Below are 16,616 nucleotides of genomic sequence, written 5' to 3'. Positions count from 1 at the left end.
ATATATAGAATGAATGTGTAATTTAGTCAAATTCAAATATTAATAAATATTTTCAAGAAAAAATAATTTATAATTCAAGATCAGACTACTTGAAATTTTCAAGGTGTTTCTGCTTAATGATATGCAATTTTGCACTTCTGGTTTATGTTTAGACTAATAATCTTTCAAACAGAAAGAAGGTTAGCCACTAAGGGGTGAGTCTAACAGCTGTGTTGTTCAAACCTGTTAAAAAAAAAAAAAAGGCGGAAAATGCATTAAGTATTCTTTGTTATAAAAGATCACAAAAATACTTGAGAAAATGCTTAGGAGCAGGGCAGCCCTGGCACTGGGCACTGGGCACCTGAGACAAGGGTGTGCTGAGGCCAGGTTGGGATGGCAGCCCATGTGTGGGCCCAGCTCAGCAGAGCCTGTGGTTGGGCAGGGCTGTGGGGTGCTGGAGATCAGCCCTGATGCAGCATTGCTGAGGCAGGAGCTGACAGCCCTGGGGGCTGACATGGGGTCTTGGGCTGTGGGTGGGTGGGGGGAGCCCCAGGGGCCTGAGCAGTGACAGCCAGGCCCAGGGGAATCTTCAGGTCCCTAAGCCAGCATATCAGCTGCCATAGAATGCCTGATTTATTTCAAATCTCAGTTTATCACATACATAGAGGTAAATGGAGTTATTGAGAGAATAGAGTTTCAGCCTCTTAAGTGGAAGAATAAAATTCTTAAGTACATTTAAATATCTAGAAATGTCCTGTATTTCTAGAGGACTACACATTAAGACCCAGACTCAAAAGGAGATGTAGACATTTCAGGCCCCAAAACTGCTATGCTAACTTTAAAGTGCCTGGCTTCATATATGCAATTAAGAGTTGTAGAAATAGGCACAACAAGTAGCAAACTAGCAAAGGGCCAACCTTAGTGAGCCGTGAAGAAATGTTAAGAGGAGGGCATGTATTTGAAACCCTTCACATTTCTAAATTTGGCCAAGGGCAAAAGAACTCTAGGTCTTTGGCAATTAACTAACTGGAGGCAGGGCAGGGGCTTGCTTTCTTCTAGAAGACAGTAGTGTCGCTGACCTTTGATATAGAAGCTTCATAGGTAGCTCAGCCATCCAAGTCATAAAAACTTCCTAGATGTGTTCCTTGTCCTGCAGGTGCTCACATAGCCAAGCTGCTATTGACGCTTCCAGGCAATGCTTTAGTTGGTAGCATGTTAGACAAAAGTTAGGCAGCATTTCTACTCTGACCATTACGCTGAGACCTGCCAAATCTGACTGGTACCTAATCACTGAAATCCAGCTACGCTGTACTTGCTACTAGCACTTTTTGATCTGGCTCTGTTTTGGGAATTTAAGTGTGGCATTTGTGTATTTCTTCAACAATACACGAGAAGACTGAGAGCCATTCAGCTCTGGGAGGAAATACTAGTTTTCTTAAAGAAATAAATTGTAACAAGGCAATCTAACATGAGCCAGAAAACTTGTTTAGGTTTTTCAGGTTGAGGCAAACTCGAATGTTGCAGTGCTGCAATTTCACATAGTGAGCATTAGCTGCTTAATGCCAGGGAGTAGACATTTACCACTGGGTTTTTTAATGTTTTGGGGGTTTATATTTTTAAGAAAATGGTCAAAGCTTTTAACACACAAGGCATTATGTAAGGTTCTCCTTTTTTGGAGTAGGAAATTATATAAGGAAAATGAGTACTAATGGTCCTTTTTTGTAAAAATCAGCAAAAGTTCATTGGATTAGACTGAACCTGTTGTTGCTTGTGTCAAAATCTGTTCCTGCTCTTTCAAATTCCAAACAAGACAGAAACAAGAGGAGAGGGAAATTATAGCAAAGTAGAAAATCACTCTATCCGCTCTTCAAGCTCTTTCTTGCAGCTTTCTTTCTGGTAAGAGACAAACACAGCATACACTGTGAGTCCTAGCAAACTTACAGTAATATCAGACCATTTAAGTTACTGCTCTCAACTGCTTTTCTGTTTGACAGTACTGATACACAATTATTAAACAGAGCACAAAAGAAAAATCATGAGAAAAATAAGAAAATCGGGATTGAACATTACATGCGTGCAGGGAATGGGAATAGCAGTATAATTTTAAGGCAGGTGCAGTGCATAATTTATGCTATTATCTGCTATAAACTTTAATTTTTTATTACACATGTATAACCAAGTTCTCTCTAAATATGTAACAGATCACTTCATAGAATCATAGAATCATAGAATAGTTAGGGTTGGAAAGGACCTTAAGATCATCAAGTTCCAACACCTCTGCCATGGGCAGGGACACCTCACACTCAACCAGGTCACCCAAGGCCTTGTCCAACCTGGCCTTGAACACTGCCAGGGATGAAGCATTCACAAACTCCCTGGGCAACCTATTCCAGTGCCTCACCACCCTAACAGGAAAGAATTTCCTCCTTATGTCCAGCCTAAACTTCCCCTGTTTAAGTTTTAACCCATTACCTCTTGTCCTATCACTACAGTCCCTAATGAAGAGTCCCTCCCCAGCATCCCTATAGGCCCCCTTCAGATACTGGAAGGCTGCTATGAGGTCTCCACGCAGCCTTCTCTTCTCCAGGCTGAACAGCCCCAACTTTCTCAGCCTGTCTTCATATGGGAGGTGCTCCAGTCCCCTGATCATCCTCGTGGCCCTCCTCTGGACTTGTTCCAACAGTTCCATGTCCTTTTTAAGATGAGGACACCAGAACTGCACACAATACTCCAAGTGAGGTCTCACAAGAGCAGAGTAGAGGGGCAGGATCACCTCCTTCAACCTGCTGGTCACACTTCTTTTGATGCAGCCCAGGATACGGTTGGCTTTCTGGGCTGCAAGTGCACACTGAAGCCAGCTCATGTTCATTTTCTCATTGACCAGGACCCCAGAGTCCTTCTCCGCAGGGCTGCTCTGAATCTCTTCTCTGCCCAGCCTGTAGCTGTGTCTGGGATTGCTCCGACCCAGGTGTAGGACCTTGAACTTGTCATGGTTAAACTTCATGAGTTTGGCATCAGCCCAGCTCACAAGCGTGTCAAGGTCCCTCTGGATGGCATTCCTTCCCTCCAGCGTATCAACCGAACCACACAACTTGGTGTTGTCAGCAAACTTGCTGAGTGCGCACTCAATCCCACTGTCCATGTCAGCGACGAAGATGTTAAACAAGACCGGTCCCAACACCGATCCCTGAGGGACATCACTCGTTACTGGTCTCCAGCCAGACATTGAGCCATTGACCACAACTCTTTGCATGCGGCCACCTAGCCAGTTCTTTATCCACCGAGTCGTCCATCCATCAAATTGATGTCTCTAAATTAATTTCTGTACATTTATAACAACGCACAATTGGAAAGGTGCAGTCATAACTCTTACGAGGCCTGGTTTAGTGGTTAAATCACACAAGTGAGGCTTGAAAGTCAGAAGAAATGAATTCCCTTTTTCAGTTCTTTTGCAGACTTGGTTGTGAAATGGAAGTACTCCAGTTCTCTGAACAAATAGATCTAGATTTCAAGCTGTTTAACATCGATGGTTTCTGTTTCATATAACTCACAAAAGTTTGTCAGCATCTCTGCAAAGGTGAAACATCAGTTATCCAGGAATTGAGACATTCCCATCACAGATCACTTTTCAAATGTAGATCATAATCTTTGTCTACCTGTCACAGGCTCAGAATAGTTTGGGTTGGAAGGGACCTTCAAAGGTCATCTAGTCCAGAGCTCTGTCCAACCTTACCTTGAATGTTTTCAGGGATGAGGCATCTACCACCTTTCTGGCCAAACTGTTGCAGTGTTTCACCACCCTCACTGTAAAAAATGTCTTCCTTATATCTAGTCTAAATCTGCCCTTTTTTAGTTTAAAACCATTGCACTTTGCCCTGTCACAGCTCTTCACATTCTATCCATTTTTTTTATGGTCTACTCCTCCTTCCTCTCCTGTCCCTTCTAAACAGCTTATAGCCATTGATAGATGTCAGCCTTGTCACCTTCTTAGAGGAACACCCCTTAATTCCTTTGAGGTATTTCACAGGTGTTTCCCTATTGGCTCCTATTACCTCAGGAGCTGCTGGCCCATATCTGTAAGACTTCAAGTGTACTCCAGTGTCGCCAGCACATCTCAGAGCAATAGGCTGAGGGCCCCCACTAGCGCCCCATCCCTCTAACCTTGGTGCATCATTCCATACCTTGTCACAAGCAAGCCTGGTATTATTCCACTCCCCCTTCAAGGCTAGTTTAAAGTTCTGCAATAAGCCCTTCTAGGTCATGAGCAAAGATCTTCTTCACCTTTTGAGGAAGGTGAATCCCATCTCATGTCGGCAAGCCTGGTGCCATGTAGGTCATCCCATTATCAAAAAAACCAAAACTGTGGTGGTGACACCAGACACAGAACCATGTATTAATAGACTGGGTGTATCTGTTTCTTCCAATGTTGCTGCCTGCAACAGGAAGGAGAGAGGATGCTCCAAATTCCCTTACCACCCATCCCAAGGCCCTGAAGTCACCCTTGGACTATGTGTTGCTGCTTCATTGCTACCCATATGGAAGAGCATTAATAGGAAATAGTCTGAGGCTTGGCTTGGAAGTTTCCTAGTGATGTCTTTAACCAGGGCCCCAGGGAGGTTCTTTCAGGCATAAGTTCTCATTTGTGTAAGAACTCTTATATTGCATAAGTTAGTGTTCTGGCTCACTGCTTTGCCTTTATCAATTTAGAACTTCAGTCTTTGATACTATCCTTCATATCCTTGACATTTACACTGAAGCCGTCTTCTTTGTTTCATCCCTTCTTTTTCCTTTCTCTCCTAAATTTTGTATTTTCTCTGCGATTTTGCCGTGTTGACCCTTACATACCTGTGTGCCTTTGAGTAAATGAAGGTTTAATTCTGTATATTGAGATCTTATGCTGAAGAGAAAACATACCTAGTAGTATGTATTATTCTATTCAAGTAAAGAGAACATGCTGCATTTGAAATATGTGCTTAGGTACCTAACATGCAACTTGAACACTCCACAGCAGCTTCAGTAACCGAACCTGAACCAGGTCAGAACATGAAGTTGCTTCTTTGCACTGTGTGTTAATTTTCCAACTCTATCTGTATTGGCACATTCCAGATGAGGCATGACCATATAATGCCCTCTCAGAAACTGTTTGTGATTAAATTTTAATTTTTAAATCAATGTATATTCCTTCTATTTCTTTGCAGGAAGAGTCATATTTATTTGGGTGGTGATTTAAATAACCATATGCAAAAGTAATTTGACCTTGTATATACTGCATCAACATAATGAATTTGGCATTTTTTAATTATCTTTGTAAACTGGTAATATGATTCATAATTATGGGGGAGGGAAGGAAGCAGCATTAAAAAAAAAAGAAAAAAAGCCACCATGGTTGAGGAACAAAACAATAAACCTAAAGCATAATGCGGCATTGCCTCATATATACCATTTGATTTTCAGAAATCATCCTACCCGAGTTTACAGAGGATGATCTTCTAGATATGCCAGAAATGGAAACAGTTAGAAAGAAGATTGACCTTTTCATGAATGACTGGAAAACAGTGGAGTCAGAGATCAAGCAGTCATCTTTAATTCAGGTTGCTGGTTTAGAGATTGCTGAGCAAACTCCAGAAAGTCTGCTTAATCAAACTGTGCTGGTTATGGAAAGTAAGTAACACCGTTTATGTGATTTACACTTCACCTAACAAGAGGGATTTTGGAGAGCTTGCATGATGAATATATTGGGTGTAGGTTATACTCAGTTCTGTATTACTAACATGTAATGGAAACAGGACATGCTGTGTTATGTGGGCGAGCTGAAAAGCACACAGCTAGCCTTTAAGACATAGGGAAAGTGGTGAATATATATATTTAAAATATATATATGTGACTCTACACATAGGTATGTATAGCTCCCTAAACATTCTGGCAATGCAGTTTCCCAGTTACTTCTTGTGTCTGTTTATGTCAGGATACCGGTTTGAGAAATGAACAGATAACAAAGGTTCATTAATGTACAGTATTCGTTTGAGTCAATGAGGCTTTCGGGGTATGCAATAATCTCATCTACCCATCAGTAATCTCATCTACCCATCTGCCTAGACTGTGTTTCAAGACTGGATTTTTTATGGTATTGATACTTTTTTTTTTTTTTTGCCAGTTACCTTTCTTCACCTGTATTCTCAAATCTCTAACCTTTTTGAGTACCGGCTAAATAATATTACTTTTTTCTATCATTACTACAATGCAAGTGTTTTATTAACCAAAACATCTGTTGTGCTAGCTTTATAATCAAATAAAATTTGACTGAGGACTTTCCCCAATGAACAAAATAAAAAAAAAAAAACCTGTTGCAAACAGTAATGGCACTATCTGTGTGTGTTTGTATAATACTTCAGTACTATAAGTTCCTATTGAAAATACCAATTTACTTCAACCAAAACCAACCAGTAGAATTTCCATTTTGGAGGAAGCAACATATTGATTCCTACATCCAGGGAGAACAATTTGTTCTCTGAGTAGGAGAAATGCAATATACAGTTGGCATGATTTGCTTATTTTATGGACAAAGAGAATATATTCTGGCATAGACAAACGAAAAATATTGAAACAGAAAAAAAAATTAAATTAACATTTTTCAGAACCTTTTAAATATCATGGTTGGGAATTATCTGCTGAAGACTTAGATGAGGAAGCAGAAGATCTGGCTGCAGAAAGTGAAGACGAAGAAGTTGAAGAAGGGGAAAACGAGAATGAAGAAGTAAGGATGCTGGCTTTGTCTGTTTATACTTTTATTTTAACTAATTTATTTCCAGTTTCAGCATAATCTCAGAGAAGTCAGTTTTTGCACTTGATTTTTTATGAACTAGTTTTAGCCTTCCTACAGAATAAATATCGTCGTATGCTTCAAGAACACTTTCCTTGCATTTCTATGTTCTGGCTGATAAGTTTTACTCCAGCAAGAATCATAAATACCCATGCTAGCAGAGAGAATGAATGTACAGGTGACAAAGAGAGGGGTTATTAGAGAAACAGATGTGAACTTTGATTTCTGTCAACTAACAGTTCTGTGAGACATCACATAAACATCAGAAGCAGAGTCCTAATGTGCAATTCGCTGTTTTCTCTCAGCTATTGATACTTTTTCAACACCCACTTTAATTACGTTAAAGTTCTAGCTTTGTCTTTCTTTCATTCTTATCCCATATTGGAAAAATCCCATCACCAAATTTAACAGTACAGCATACCCGTATATTGTACTGGAGCAGTATTGAGCAGATTTTTTAGAAATTAAATTTATTGGATAAGTCATCTGTCTTCACAATACCAGCTCTCACTGCCTTTTCTAAGGAGTTCTACTTATGCATGTGTAGCAGCAACAGAAAAGTTTCAAGAACACAGCAGGAAAAGTTTTTATCACAGATAGTTCTAGCCTAATTTTGGTCTTTAATAGCTACCTATGATATTACAATTTCAAACTTAAAAAGGTCATTCTTTTCTCCCTGGGTTGGGCATTTTTGTATTCTGACTCTGAATCTAAATAGTGTGTATTTTCATAGACTTATGTTCATAGACTTACAAACTCCCTTGAGAACACGATTCTTATTCAATGCTCAGCTGATGTATTTGACATTGCTTAATCTGGTCTACCTAAAACCTAAGTGAACTGAATTCAAACAGTTGTGGGTTTTTTTAATTTCATAATATTTTCAGGATGAAGAACAAATTAAGGAAAAGAAAAGGCACATGGGAGACACAAAACACTTCTGTCCAGTCAGTCTGAAAGAGAACTTTGTGCTTTACCCAGGACTCTATGATCAGGCAGCTAAATATCAAGAAAAGATCTATTACTTTTCAACTCCAGAGTGCAGAGATAAGTTTCTGAAGAACCCTGAGGAATATGTGGCTCACAATAAACCAATACAAGTGAGAATTTTCAAAATTGCTTGAAGCAAATAATAACATTAAAATCACTTTCTTCCATTTTCATTTATAATGGTTTGTTATTGTTGAGGGTTTTTTTTTCTAGGTAATAATAAAATATCAGGCAAGTCCTTGAAAAAAATACAACTTCCTTAGTGACTTTTTAGTGTACATGTAAATTCAAACACTGAATAATAATGCAAATAAAGCAGAAAAGACAGGAAGATTATAAAGGCTTACAGTAATCCTAAAATGTGATTTTAAATTCACACATATTGGGGGTATGGGGCGGGTTTACTATCTTTAAGTGGAGTTTTTTTGGCAGGTGGGGCTTTTTTGTAAGGGGAAGAAAGCTAAAGAAGGGAAGAGTCATCAGAATTGTCTAATGAAATTACATTTTTACCTACTAGCATCGACTGCCGTAGTGTATTTGTCCAGTATTTCCAGGGAGCAGGAAATCTGTTTGGAACATCAATAAATAGCCTTGAACAAATAAAATGCAAAATTGTGTGACAGGTTTTGATGTAATTTTTAAGATCATTTTGAAATTGAAAAACAGTGGGGGGTGCACTCCAAATTGTTACAATATATTTCAATTTTTTCCTATAGGCTCCTCCATTACGAGTGTGCTTAATTGGGGCTCATGGAGCAGGTAAAACTATTTGTGCACGACAGGTAGCAGACAAATTGGGCATTTTCAATATTCAGTTTGAAGAATATCTACAGGAATTGATCCTACCCAAAACTAAAGAGAAAGTTGGACCCCATTTTGATGAAGAACCTGAAGAAGATGACAATAAAATGCTCATGCTATCACAGGAACTGGAAGACTTTTCTCAGGCCATGACTAAAACTGAAAAAACTAAAAAAAGCAAACAGGTAATGATCTGATCTTTTTTATGTCCATACACAAAATATTCATTTTCAGGCCACAATTGGAATTTCCTATAAAATTCTTGTTTGATTAAAAATTACTTATGTTATTTACTTGATAAAATTTTGAAATACTAGTTCTTGACAATGTTTTCTTATGAATGCCACAAACATACTTCAAAGCATTTTCAAGACTTATGTATAGGGATTTTCCTAAATAGTACAGATAGGTGCTAAATGGGGCAAAAGAAGAAAAATAGAGATTAAAAAAACAAAAACCAATGAAGGTCATAATGATAATGTGAAGGTAAACATTTCAGTGTTTCTAACAGGGTGAGATAGTAATTTTTAATACAGCAGGTTCTGTAATCTGGATTGTAGTGTTGTCTTTGCACATTGACTGTAAAGTTTCAAACCAGAGAAAGCTCTTAGGTAGCATAAAATATGTCATGTAGTTGAAAAAACTCTTTCCAATACCTGGATACTCATAATACTGATTAAGTGACTAATAATAGTTTTCAGAAAATTAGGTTGAATGCTCGTTCAAAATAGTTCTAAACATACATTCTAAACCCAGTCTCTTACAGGGTATAATTTCCTTAAACAATAAACATTTACATAAATGTTTATCAGGAGAGAGTGATTTCTTGTATTAGACAGTGATTTATTGGGAAAACCAGACAAGGTTTCAATGCAAATTAATTCGTCTTTATATAGCAATGGAAGTGATAAAAGCCGTTATTGTTTGGAGAACTCTCAGCACAGGTACACAGCATATGGATCTTTCAATTGAAAATCTACCTCAACAATACAAATAAGGGATTCTCCAACTTGCAAAGCTTCAGGAAGAAAGAAGTTTCTGCACCACATTCTAAGAGGCTTTTTCCCCCTCTTTTTTTCTCCTAATACCTGCCACGTAGGATGTCTTTGATGACTACTAACTTGAAGGAATATAAATAGGATCAAATTTTTTGTTTATGTAATTTGGACATATACAAGTCAATGGGATGCATTCACAGGTGCCGAGGAAGATGCCAAAGGTGCATTCAAGGCCACTCTCTATTGTCTTGAAAAGCAGGGTAGGTCCCTGATAGCTGGAAGATAGTATTCCTTCTGAACTAATGCAAGAGCAGGTAATACTGGAAGCAAATGCTTCAATACAGATGGAGTATGGAGCAAAATCTTGGGTGTCAGCACAAAAATTCAGCTTTTCATCAGTTAAATCTAAGAGGAGGTTCTTTTGCCAAAAATATGGCAAGTGTTCCTGGCAGTGATGATTATGGCTGGCTCTCACTGCACTTTATGTTTTTGGGCATCAATACATGTCTTACATTAAGGCCTTTCTGTTAGTATTTTTTCCTCATCTTTTTATCTGCTGGTAAATATTATTCTACACTAGTATCTTTTTCTTAAAATTCTTGTAAAGTGCTTTTATCTGATGGCACTACCAAAGCACAGCTAATGCAATTTGAATTTAGAAACCCATTCACTGGTCTACACACAGGACTCCAGAGGATCATTCCCAAGGCTGCGGACTCCCTAAGCATTTCTCTGAGTACAACTACTACTACTGTCCAGCTACCCAGTTTTTCACCTATAATATTCAAAGCAAAAATACTAAAGGCACAGAAAACATACCATGCAGTCTGGGAAGTTTAGCAAGAAGATATCATGCTGGTTGTTTTAGTATGTATCAACCAAAACCTTCACAGCTCTGACAGGTCTGCAGTGCAACCTTGCTCTTTGAACCACCGCTGTGTGGGGTGTTCTCTTTCCTGTACCAGGAATATGCATCTTGTGTGTCTTCTCTTTTATCAGCTACAAATGCCATTTCAAGAGCTCATCTGCCCTTGTGAGAAGTGTCAGTGGTACATACGGCTTTTACTATTTTCTTCCACTTCACACATTTCCTTCAAGATGTCTCTGTGTTACAGATCTGGCTAACACTTTGCCTACTTAGGTATCTGCCCACTAACATTTTGCTGTGTCAGGCACTAGACAAAATACTACTCATATACATGCTACATTAGATCCGTGGCTTCCAGCATATTCTCAAGTTCTTTTAGCTACATTAGCAGAATAGATGTCAAGCGTAGGAATTCTTACTCAGACGTGTCCTTGCATCAAGCAGTTCCCTACAGTCACTTTGAGGGTTCCTTGGATCTTTTGATCATTTGGATCTTTTTATTAAAAAGGGTTATTCCTTTATTTTCTGACAGGTTATGCTAACAAATTCTTGGGCAATTTGGGCTAATATGAGTACTACATAGAGAAAGGACAGCAGAACTTCATAATAAATGCTCAAAAGAATGTCGGGGACAAATCCATTTGCTGAGACATACAGGAGAATACCTAGCTGCATATCAAGATTTCTTTCCAAGTGACTCTGGATGCAACTTAGGTGCATGTGTGATCACAACTGACATTTAAACAACACAATCTTTTGGTAGTGTATATCTCATCTTCTTGATTTTTTTCCAAATGAGACCTTTACAACATATGGCAGAAAAAGTAGTGAACTCTTTAAAGGATACCAGATACATTTTCTCGTACAAACTTTGCCATTCTGTTTTACTGGGGGAAAAAATCAACTAGCTAGATAACAGTATTTTCTTCTACAAATGTTACCATGAAAAAATTACGCAACAGGTCAGGAACAGTGATAGTGTCTCACTTTTAATACTGTCTTTTATCCAATAGACTTACTGTGACAGATATAAACTAATCCAGAATCACCAATCCTTTTTCATTCTTTCTTACTGCAGTTTGTGCCAGGAAGCCACTCTATGAAAAGTTCATCCTGACCCATATGAATCTCACAGCTACATATTCTGAAAAATCAGGTTTTCACAAGAATTTAACAACTAGATTTGATATTTGAATGCTCTGTATTTGAGTAGTTGCTAATACTACCACTGCTCTGTAGGACAATGCTATTTATCTGACTTCTGGTCATATACTTATCCCCAGTAGCCTTACCTTTCTTTAAATCTTCTGATTGTATCAAAAGATAAAAGTTGCTTTTTAAAAAGTGAAAAAACCCCATTTTGATGTAGTGCAGTTAGTTTTCCAGCAAGAGAACATGTATAACTCAGTGGAAAACTTCTTGTAGGCAATTAGGAGAAAGTGCAATCATTTCAGTTCTGTGCTATTGAGCATATGCATAACTAAATACAACCTCAAGCATTTGAAAATATCTCAAAATTTATAATGCAGTGAAATGTGGCAAATGAGTTTGCTTCTGCTGTTTTAAATCAAATTCAAACAGTACTTTACTTAGCAAAAAAACCCACAAACAAAACAACCAAATACCAAAACCAAACCACAAACGTCAGGTAGATCTTGCTTTCTTTCTGGTTTTGGTGTTTTTTGTTTTGTTTTGTTTTTTATTTTGTGGATTTTCTTTATCTAAAGGAAGCGAAGTTAACTCCTGAGGAAGAGGCAATCAAAGCAAATCTGATGGATAAAGACCCACTGCCTCCAGAAGTTCTTGATAACATTGTTCTTGACTGGTGGAAAAAAGAGCCATTCCGGTAAGTAATTATATTCTCTTTTTCTTTAATTAATCTTATGAAAATATCATTCATTGTGACCACAATTACAAATTGCAGAGATTATTCAAGTGCTCTTGTACTTCTTACGAATCATGACCTACCTCTCAGTCTTGATCTATTGTTCTGTTTTGATTGGCATTTTGACAGTAATATGTTGTCTCACGTGCTCTACACAGGACTGGACAAAAAAAGTTGGTGCACTTGATTTGGATTAAATCTCCTGAACAGCTGGGTAGTTTCCACGGGCTTACAGGATAGATATGTAAACAAACCTTTTGTGTTTTCATGTAATTAATAAACATGGAGAGCTGGAATCCAGCTGTAAAAAATGGCTTACATACATTGTAAATATTGTGTGTAAAGCAAAAGCAAATTTTGAGGGTCTCCAAAATAGAACAGAATCAGGTTATTTTGTGCATTCATCACAATCTACAGTGATGCATCCACAACAAACTTATTTTCATATCAGAGTGTACATGCGTAACACTGTGATAAATGTGGATTATTGATGCATGGATAAGTATGACCATCAACTCCTAGAAAGCATGTAATTTCAGCAGGGAATATCTCTTTTTTCATGTCCTATCTCTTCCATCCGTTTCTATCCAAGTCATAGCTGGTTTGGTTCTTTTTTTTTTAATGTTTGAACATTAAGTTTCAATTCCTAACAGTATGAGAAATGCCTTAAAAAGAATAAACAATATCCTCATGTAAACTTTTGTCCTGCAGCCCACAAATAGGGCACAACATTCTCTTAAAAGTAATAAGAGAAATATTAACACAACTTGCAGCATTATAGAATTACTCATCTAATTTGAGATTTTAAGAGCTCCAACAAGCCATACAGCTTTACAGACATACCTGACCAGGTTTTAATATCTGCAGGAAGGGAGACATAGGTCATGCTCAGCAGCAAAATCTGCTGAATGGCAAAAAAAGCCAGGGCAAAACTCCTGTGCTAGAGAAGAAATTGACAGGCATTGCTGAAAAACAAATTTTCAGGCAACAAGCTTTCTGCAGCAGATGTTACCAAAATGATCTTTGGGGCACCTTCTATTTTTTCAAAAGCAGCACCTAAGAGGTACTGCTTCTAGAGTCACACAAGCAATACTGAGGACACAATTTATTTTGGCTTTTTCAAGTTCTTTACACTGTAAAAAGATCATACCCGAAAGTACTTTTTCTGTTTACTTTTAGTATATACATTTAATAAGGGAGTTGCTTTGGGGTTGCTTTTTGTTTGGTTTTATTTGTTTTTTTTTCAAATTAACTGCATTTTCCCTGTGTTGTGCTTTAAACTACATTGTGTAATGATAACTATCTTATTTTCCAATTAGGTCCACAGGATTCATACTGGATGGTTTCCCTCGTACTTCAGATGAAGTCCAGTATTTGTCAGAACGAGGACTTTGTCCTGATGTTGTAGTTTATATTCAAGTAGAAGAGAGTGATGTTCTGGACCGTCTTTTTCCTCCACGTCTGCAAAAATGGAAAGAAAGACAGCATAAAAAAATGGAAAATATAAAGAAACTGAAAGACCTGAAAGCAAAAATAAGGGTATGTTTTCAGTCCTTTTTCTTAATTTCAGCAGCACACGGATCTGAACACAGATTTTAAAACTCACAAAGAAGTGAGGAGCAGACAGAGAAATAGATATGGAAGCCAGAAGACACACAGCATTTCTAGATCTACCATAGAAAATAAAAAGCACTAAAAAGAATTTTGGGCTGCTTTCCTCCTCTGTGCACTTAATTCATGCAAGAGTTTAGATACCTTGCAGCCCAAGAAAACAGCTGTGCTGCCAGCCAACTGGCAGTCTGACAGAATGGCAGACATCTGGAAAGTCCTGGACAAAAGGCAACTAGATGGAGAGAGTGAACGTGGCCATATAAAATAAAATACACAGCTCATGCATCGTACTGTCGTTGCATCTCATATTCCCTGTGCATATGTGAGTTATCTGCATCTCCCATAGGCTGACTTCACAGGTACTGTATGGTGTATGTGTCTTTTTCCAGCTGTGATACTCTGCATAGAAATGTAATAACAGTAAGCCACGTTCTCAGTCCTGTTGCAGCTGCAGAGTCTCCCATTCAAACAAACCTGTGCCTACTCCTAAACAGGTTACAAGTTATTTGAAGTAACCTGAAATGTCTATGCAGGTGTTTACAATGAGGACATGCAATATATTCAAGGTTCCTAACTTTCTGTAAAAGTGAGATGAAGTACTTCATATGTACTATCAGAAAAGTTCTGAGCACAAGTAACTACAGAGCAGCTGACACACAGGAAATGAGTACAACGGAAACTGGGACAAGGCTCATACAATACCAGTACGTTTTCTGAACTGCCTAGCCAGGGTTTGGCTCTGAGAATGCAGATACATGACAGTAAAAATATTTTTTCAATTTAGTCTTTCCTGATGCAAGTTGGAAATCTTGCTGGAAAAGGTGCATCCTAGTGACAAACTGTGCAACTGACTATTGCTGTACTAAGCTCACCCTGTAGGCAGTTACTCTGATAATTCACATGGCAAGTATCTGTGCTACAGATCCTAGGGTTCAAACTTCTAATGAATTGTTTAGGTATCAATATAGCCCCTGACAAGAAGGAAAACAACAAGTTCCCGTTTAAAACATATACACAAAACAGTGACACAAATTGATAAAGGCACTAAGAAGGAAGAAAAGATCAGAAACAGGATTTCCAAATTAACAGTAATTTGATATTTTTGCTCGTGTGTATTGCAATATATATATTTTAGTTACAGATTATTTTTCCACAGTATACAGATGGTGAGCAAATCAGATGGTGCTGTGAGAATGCAGCATATCTGAGTCTACTGTTCAGTTCAAGTGGCAGCATTACAGTGTGCAAGAATAGCAATACAGGTTTAATCCCCATCAACCCCACTGGCCTTATGCAGAATTCTTCTGCATGTTATTTCTGAGTTAGGATTTAGCCATCAGGTATTTTCTACTGAATATGTATGGGGAAATATATTTCAAATGCTTACAACTTGGTCAAAATTAGGCAGTTCTAAGCAAGCATAGGGAACAGCACACATTTAATACAATGCTCATTCACCTCTTTCCTAAATAGTACAAAACACCTGTAAGTTTAGAAACTCTGTAGTTTACCAGTAAGTGTTATATTTTCAGTGTGATCAGAATCAGAGTCTTTCCTCCCCCCACAATCTCAGTCTCAGAAGTTGCCATATTAGTTTTGCTAAAATTTACTTACATGTTCACCTAGTAGAGAGGTGTATCTGGTCTGCAGAATTTCAAGCTGCAGTATTTTTTAATATCGGAAGCAACTGGAAACAGAGCTTTAAGGTGGAAAGAACAGTAATTCTAAGTCACATTACCAGTACTCACAAAAGAACATTTATTAGGAAATATCACTGTCTTCTTACATCTTTTTTTCACTAACAGGATAAGAAGATTGCTAGAAGAAGGGAAGAACTTTTAGCAGAACAACAGAAGAAAGAGGAGGTAAGAAAAGCTAATAAGAAAGATTTTAAATAGACGTGTATGTCATTCGTATTTTAGAAAATTCTAGAGCTTTTAGTTAGTTTTTAGGGCAATGTAGAAAAGTAAAAATATGGTTGTCAGAAACTTCTACTTTAAAAAATCATTTGTCACAATGTTTAAATTGTTTTAGAAACTATTAATTCATGAACACTGAAAATTACTTTAAATCATTTTCATTATGCTCCAATTCAGCAAAATACTTATGAATATGTTTAATATATCTACTTGTGAGTAGCTGTGCTGGTTTTGGCTGGGATATAGTTAATATTCTTCACAGGGCCCAGTATGGGCTACATTTTGGATTTATTCTGCGGTGTGATAACACAGGGATGTTTTAGTTACTGCTGAGCAGTACTTCCACAGAGCCAAGGCCTTTTCTGCTCCTCACACCACCCCACCAGCAAGCAGGCTGGGGGTGCACAAGGAGTTGTAAGGGGGCACAGCCAGAAGAGGTGACCCCAACTAACCAAAAGGATATTCCATACCATATGACATCATTCTCAGTGTATAAAGCTGGGGGAAGAAGAAGGAAGGGGGGGACATTCAGAGCGGTGGCATTTTTCTTCTTAAGTAACCGTTTCACGTGACAGAGCCCTGCTGTCCTGGAGATGGCTGGGCACCTGCCTGCCCATGGGAAGGAGTGAATGAATTGCTTGTTTTGCTTTGCTTCGCTTCTCATGTGTCTTTTGCTTTACTTATGAAAGTGTCTTTACCTCAGCCCAAAGGTTTTCTCACTTTTATTCTTCTGATTCTCTCCCTT

At 38.1% G+C, this 16,616-nt stretch overlaps 1 protein-coding gene across 1 annotated transcript in view; it reads left to right on the top strand.

Annotated features, from left to right (window-relative positions):
• Positions 1-15,850, top strand: part of LOC133219497 (adenylate kinase 9-like) — a 30,005-nt gene extending 14,155 nt beyond the window's left edge. The window contains exons 3-9 of the mRNA XM_061366855.1: positions 5,434-5,640; positions 6,615-6,733; positions 7,687-7,899; positions 8,506-8,775; positions 12,184-12,302; positions 13,661-13,880; positions 15,758-15,850. Of these exons, the coding sequence (XP_061222839.1) occupies positions 5,434-5,640; positions 6,615-6,733; positions 7,687-7,899; positions 8,506-8,775; positions 12,184-12,302; positions 13,661-13,880; positions 15,758-15,850 (1,241 nt within the window). The remainder of the gene's footprint in view (positions 1-5,433; positions 5,641-6,614; positions 6,734-7,686; positions 7,900-8,505; positions 8,776-12,183; positions 12,303-13,660; positions 13,881-15,757) is intronic.
• The last annotated feature ends 766 nt before the right edge of the window (positions 15,851-16,616 follow it).

This window comes from Neopsephotus bourkii, unplaced genomic scaffold (assembly GCF_033783945.1).
Source record: "Neopsephotus bourkii isolate Nb327-2 ecotype Australia unplaced genomic scaffold, CSIRO-AGI_Nbou_v1 NB_1358, whole genome shotgun sequence".
Taxonomy (NCBI): Eukaryota; Metazoa; Chordata; class Aves; order Psittaciformes; family Psittacidae; genus Neopsephotus; species Neopsephotus bourkii.
This window is presented reverse-complemented; position numbering and strand designations above follow the sequence as displayed.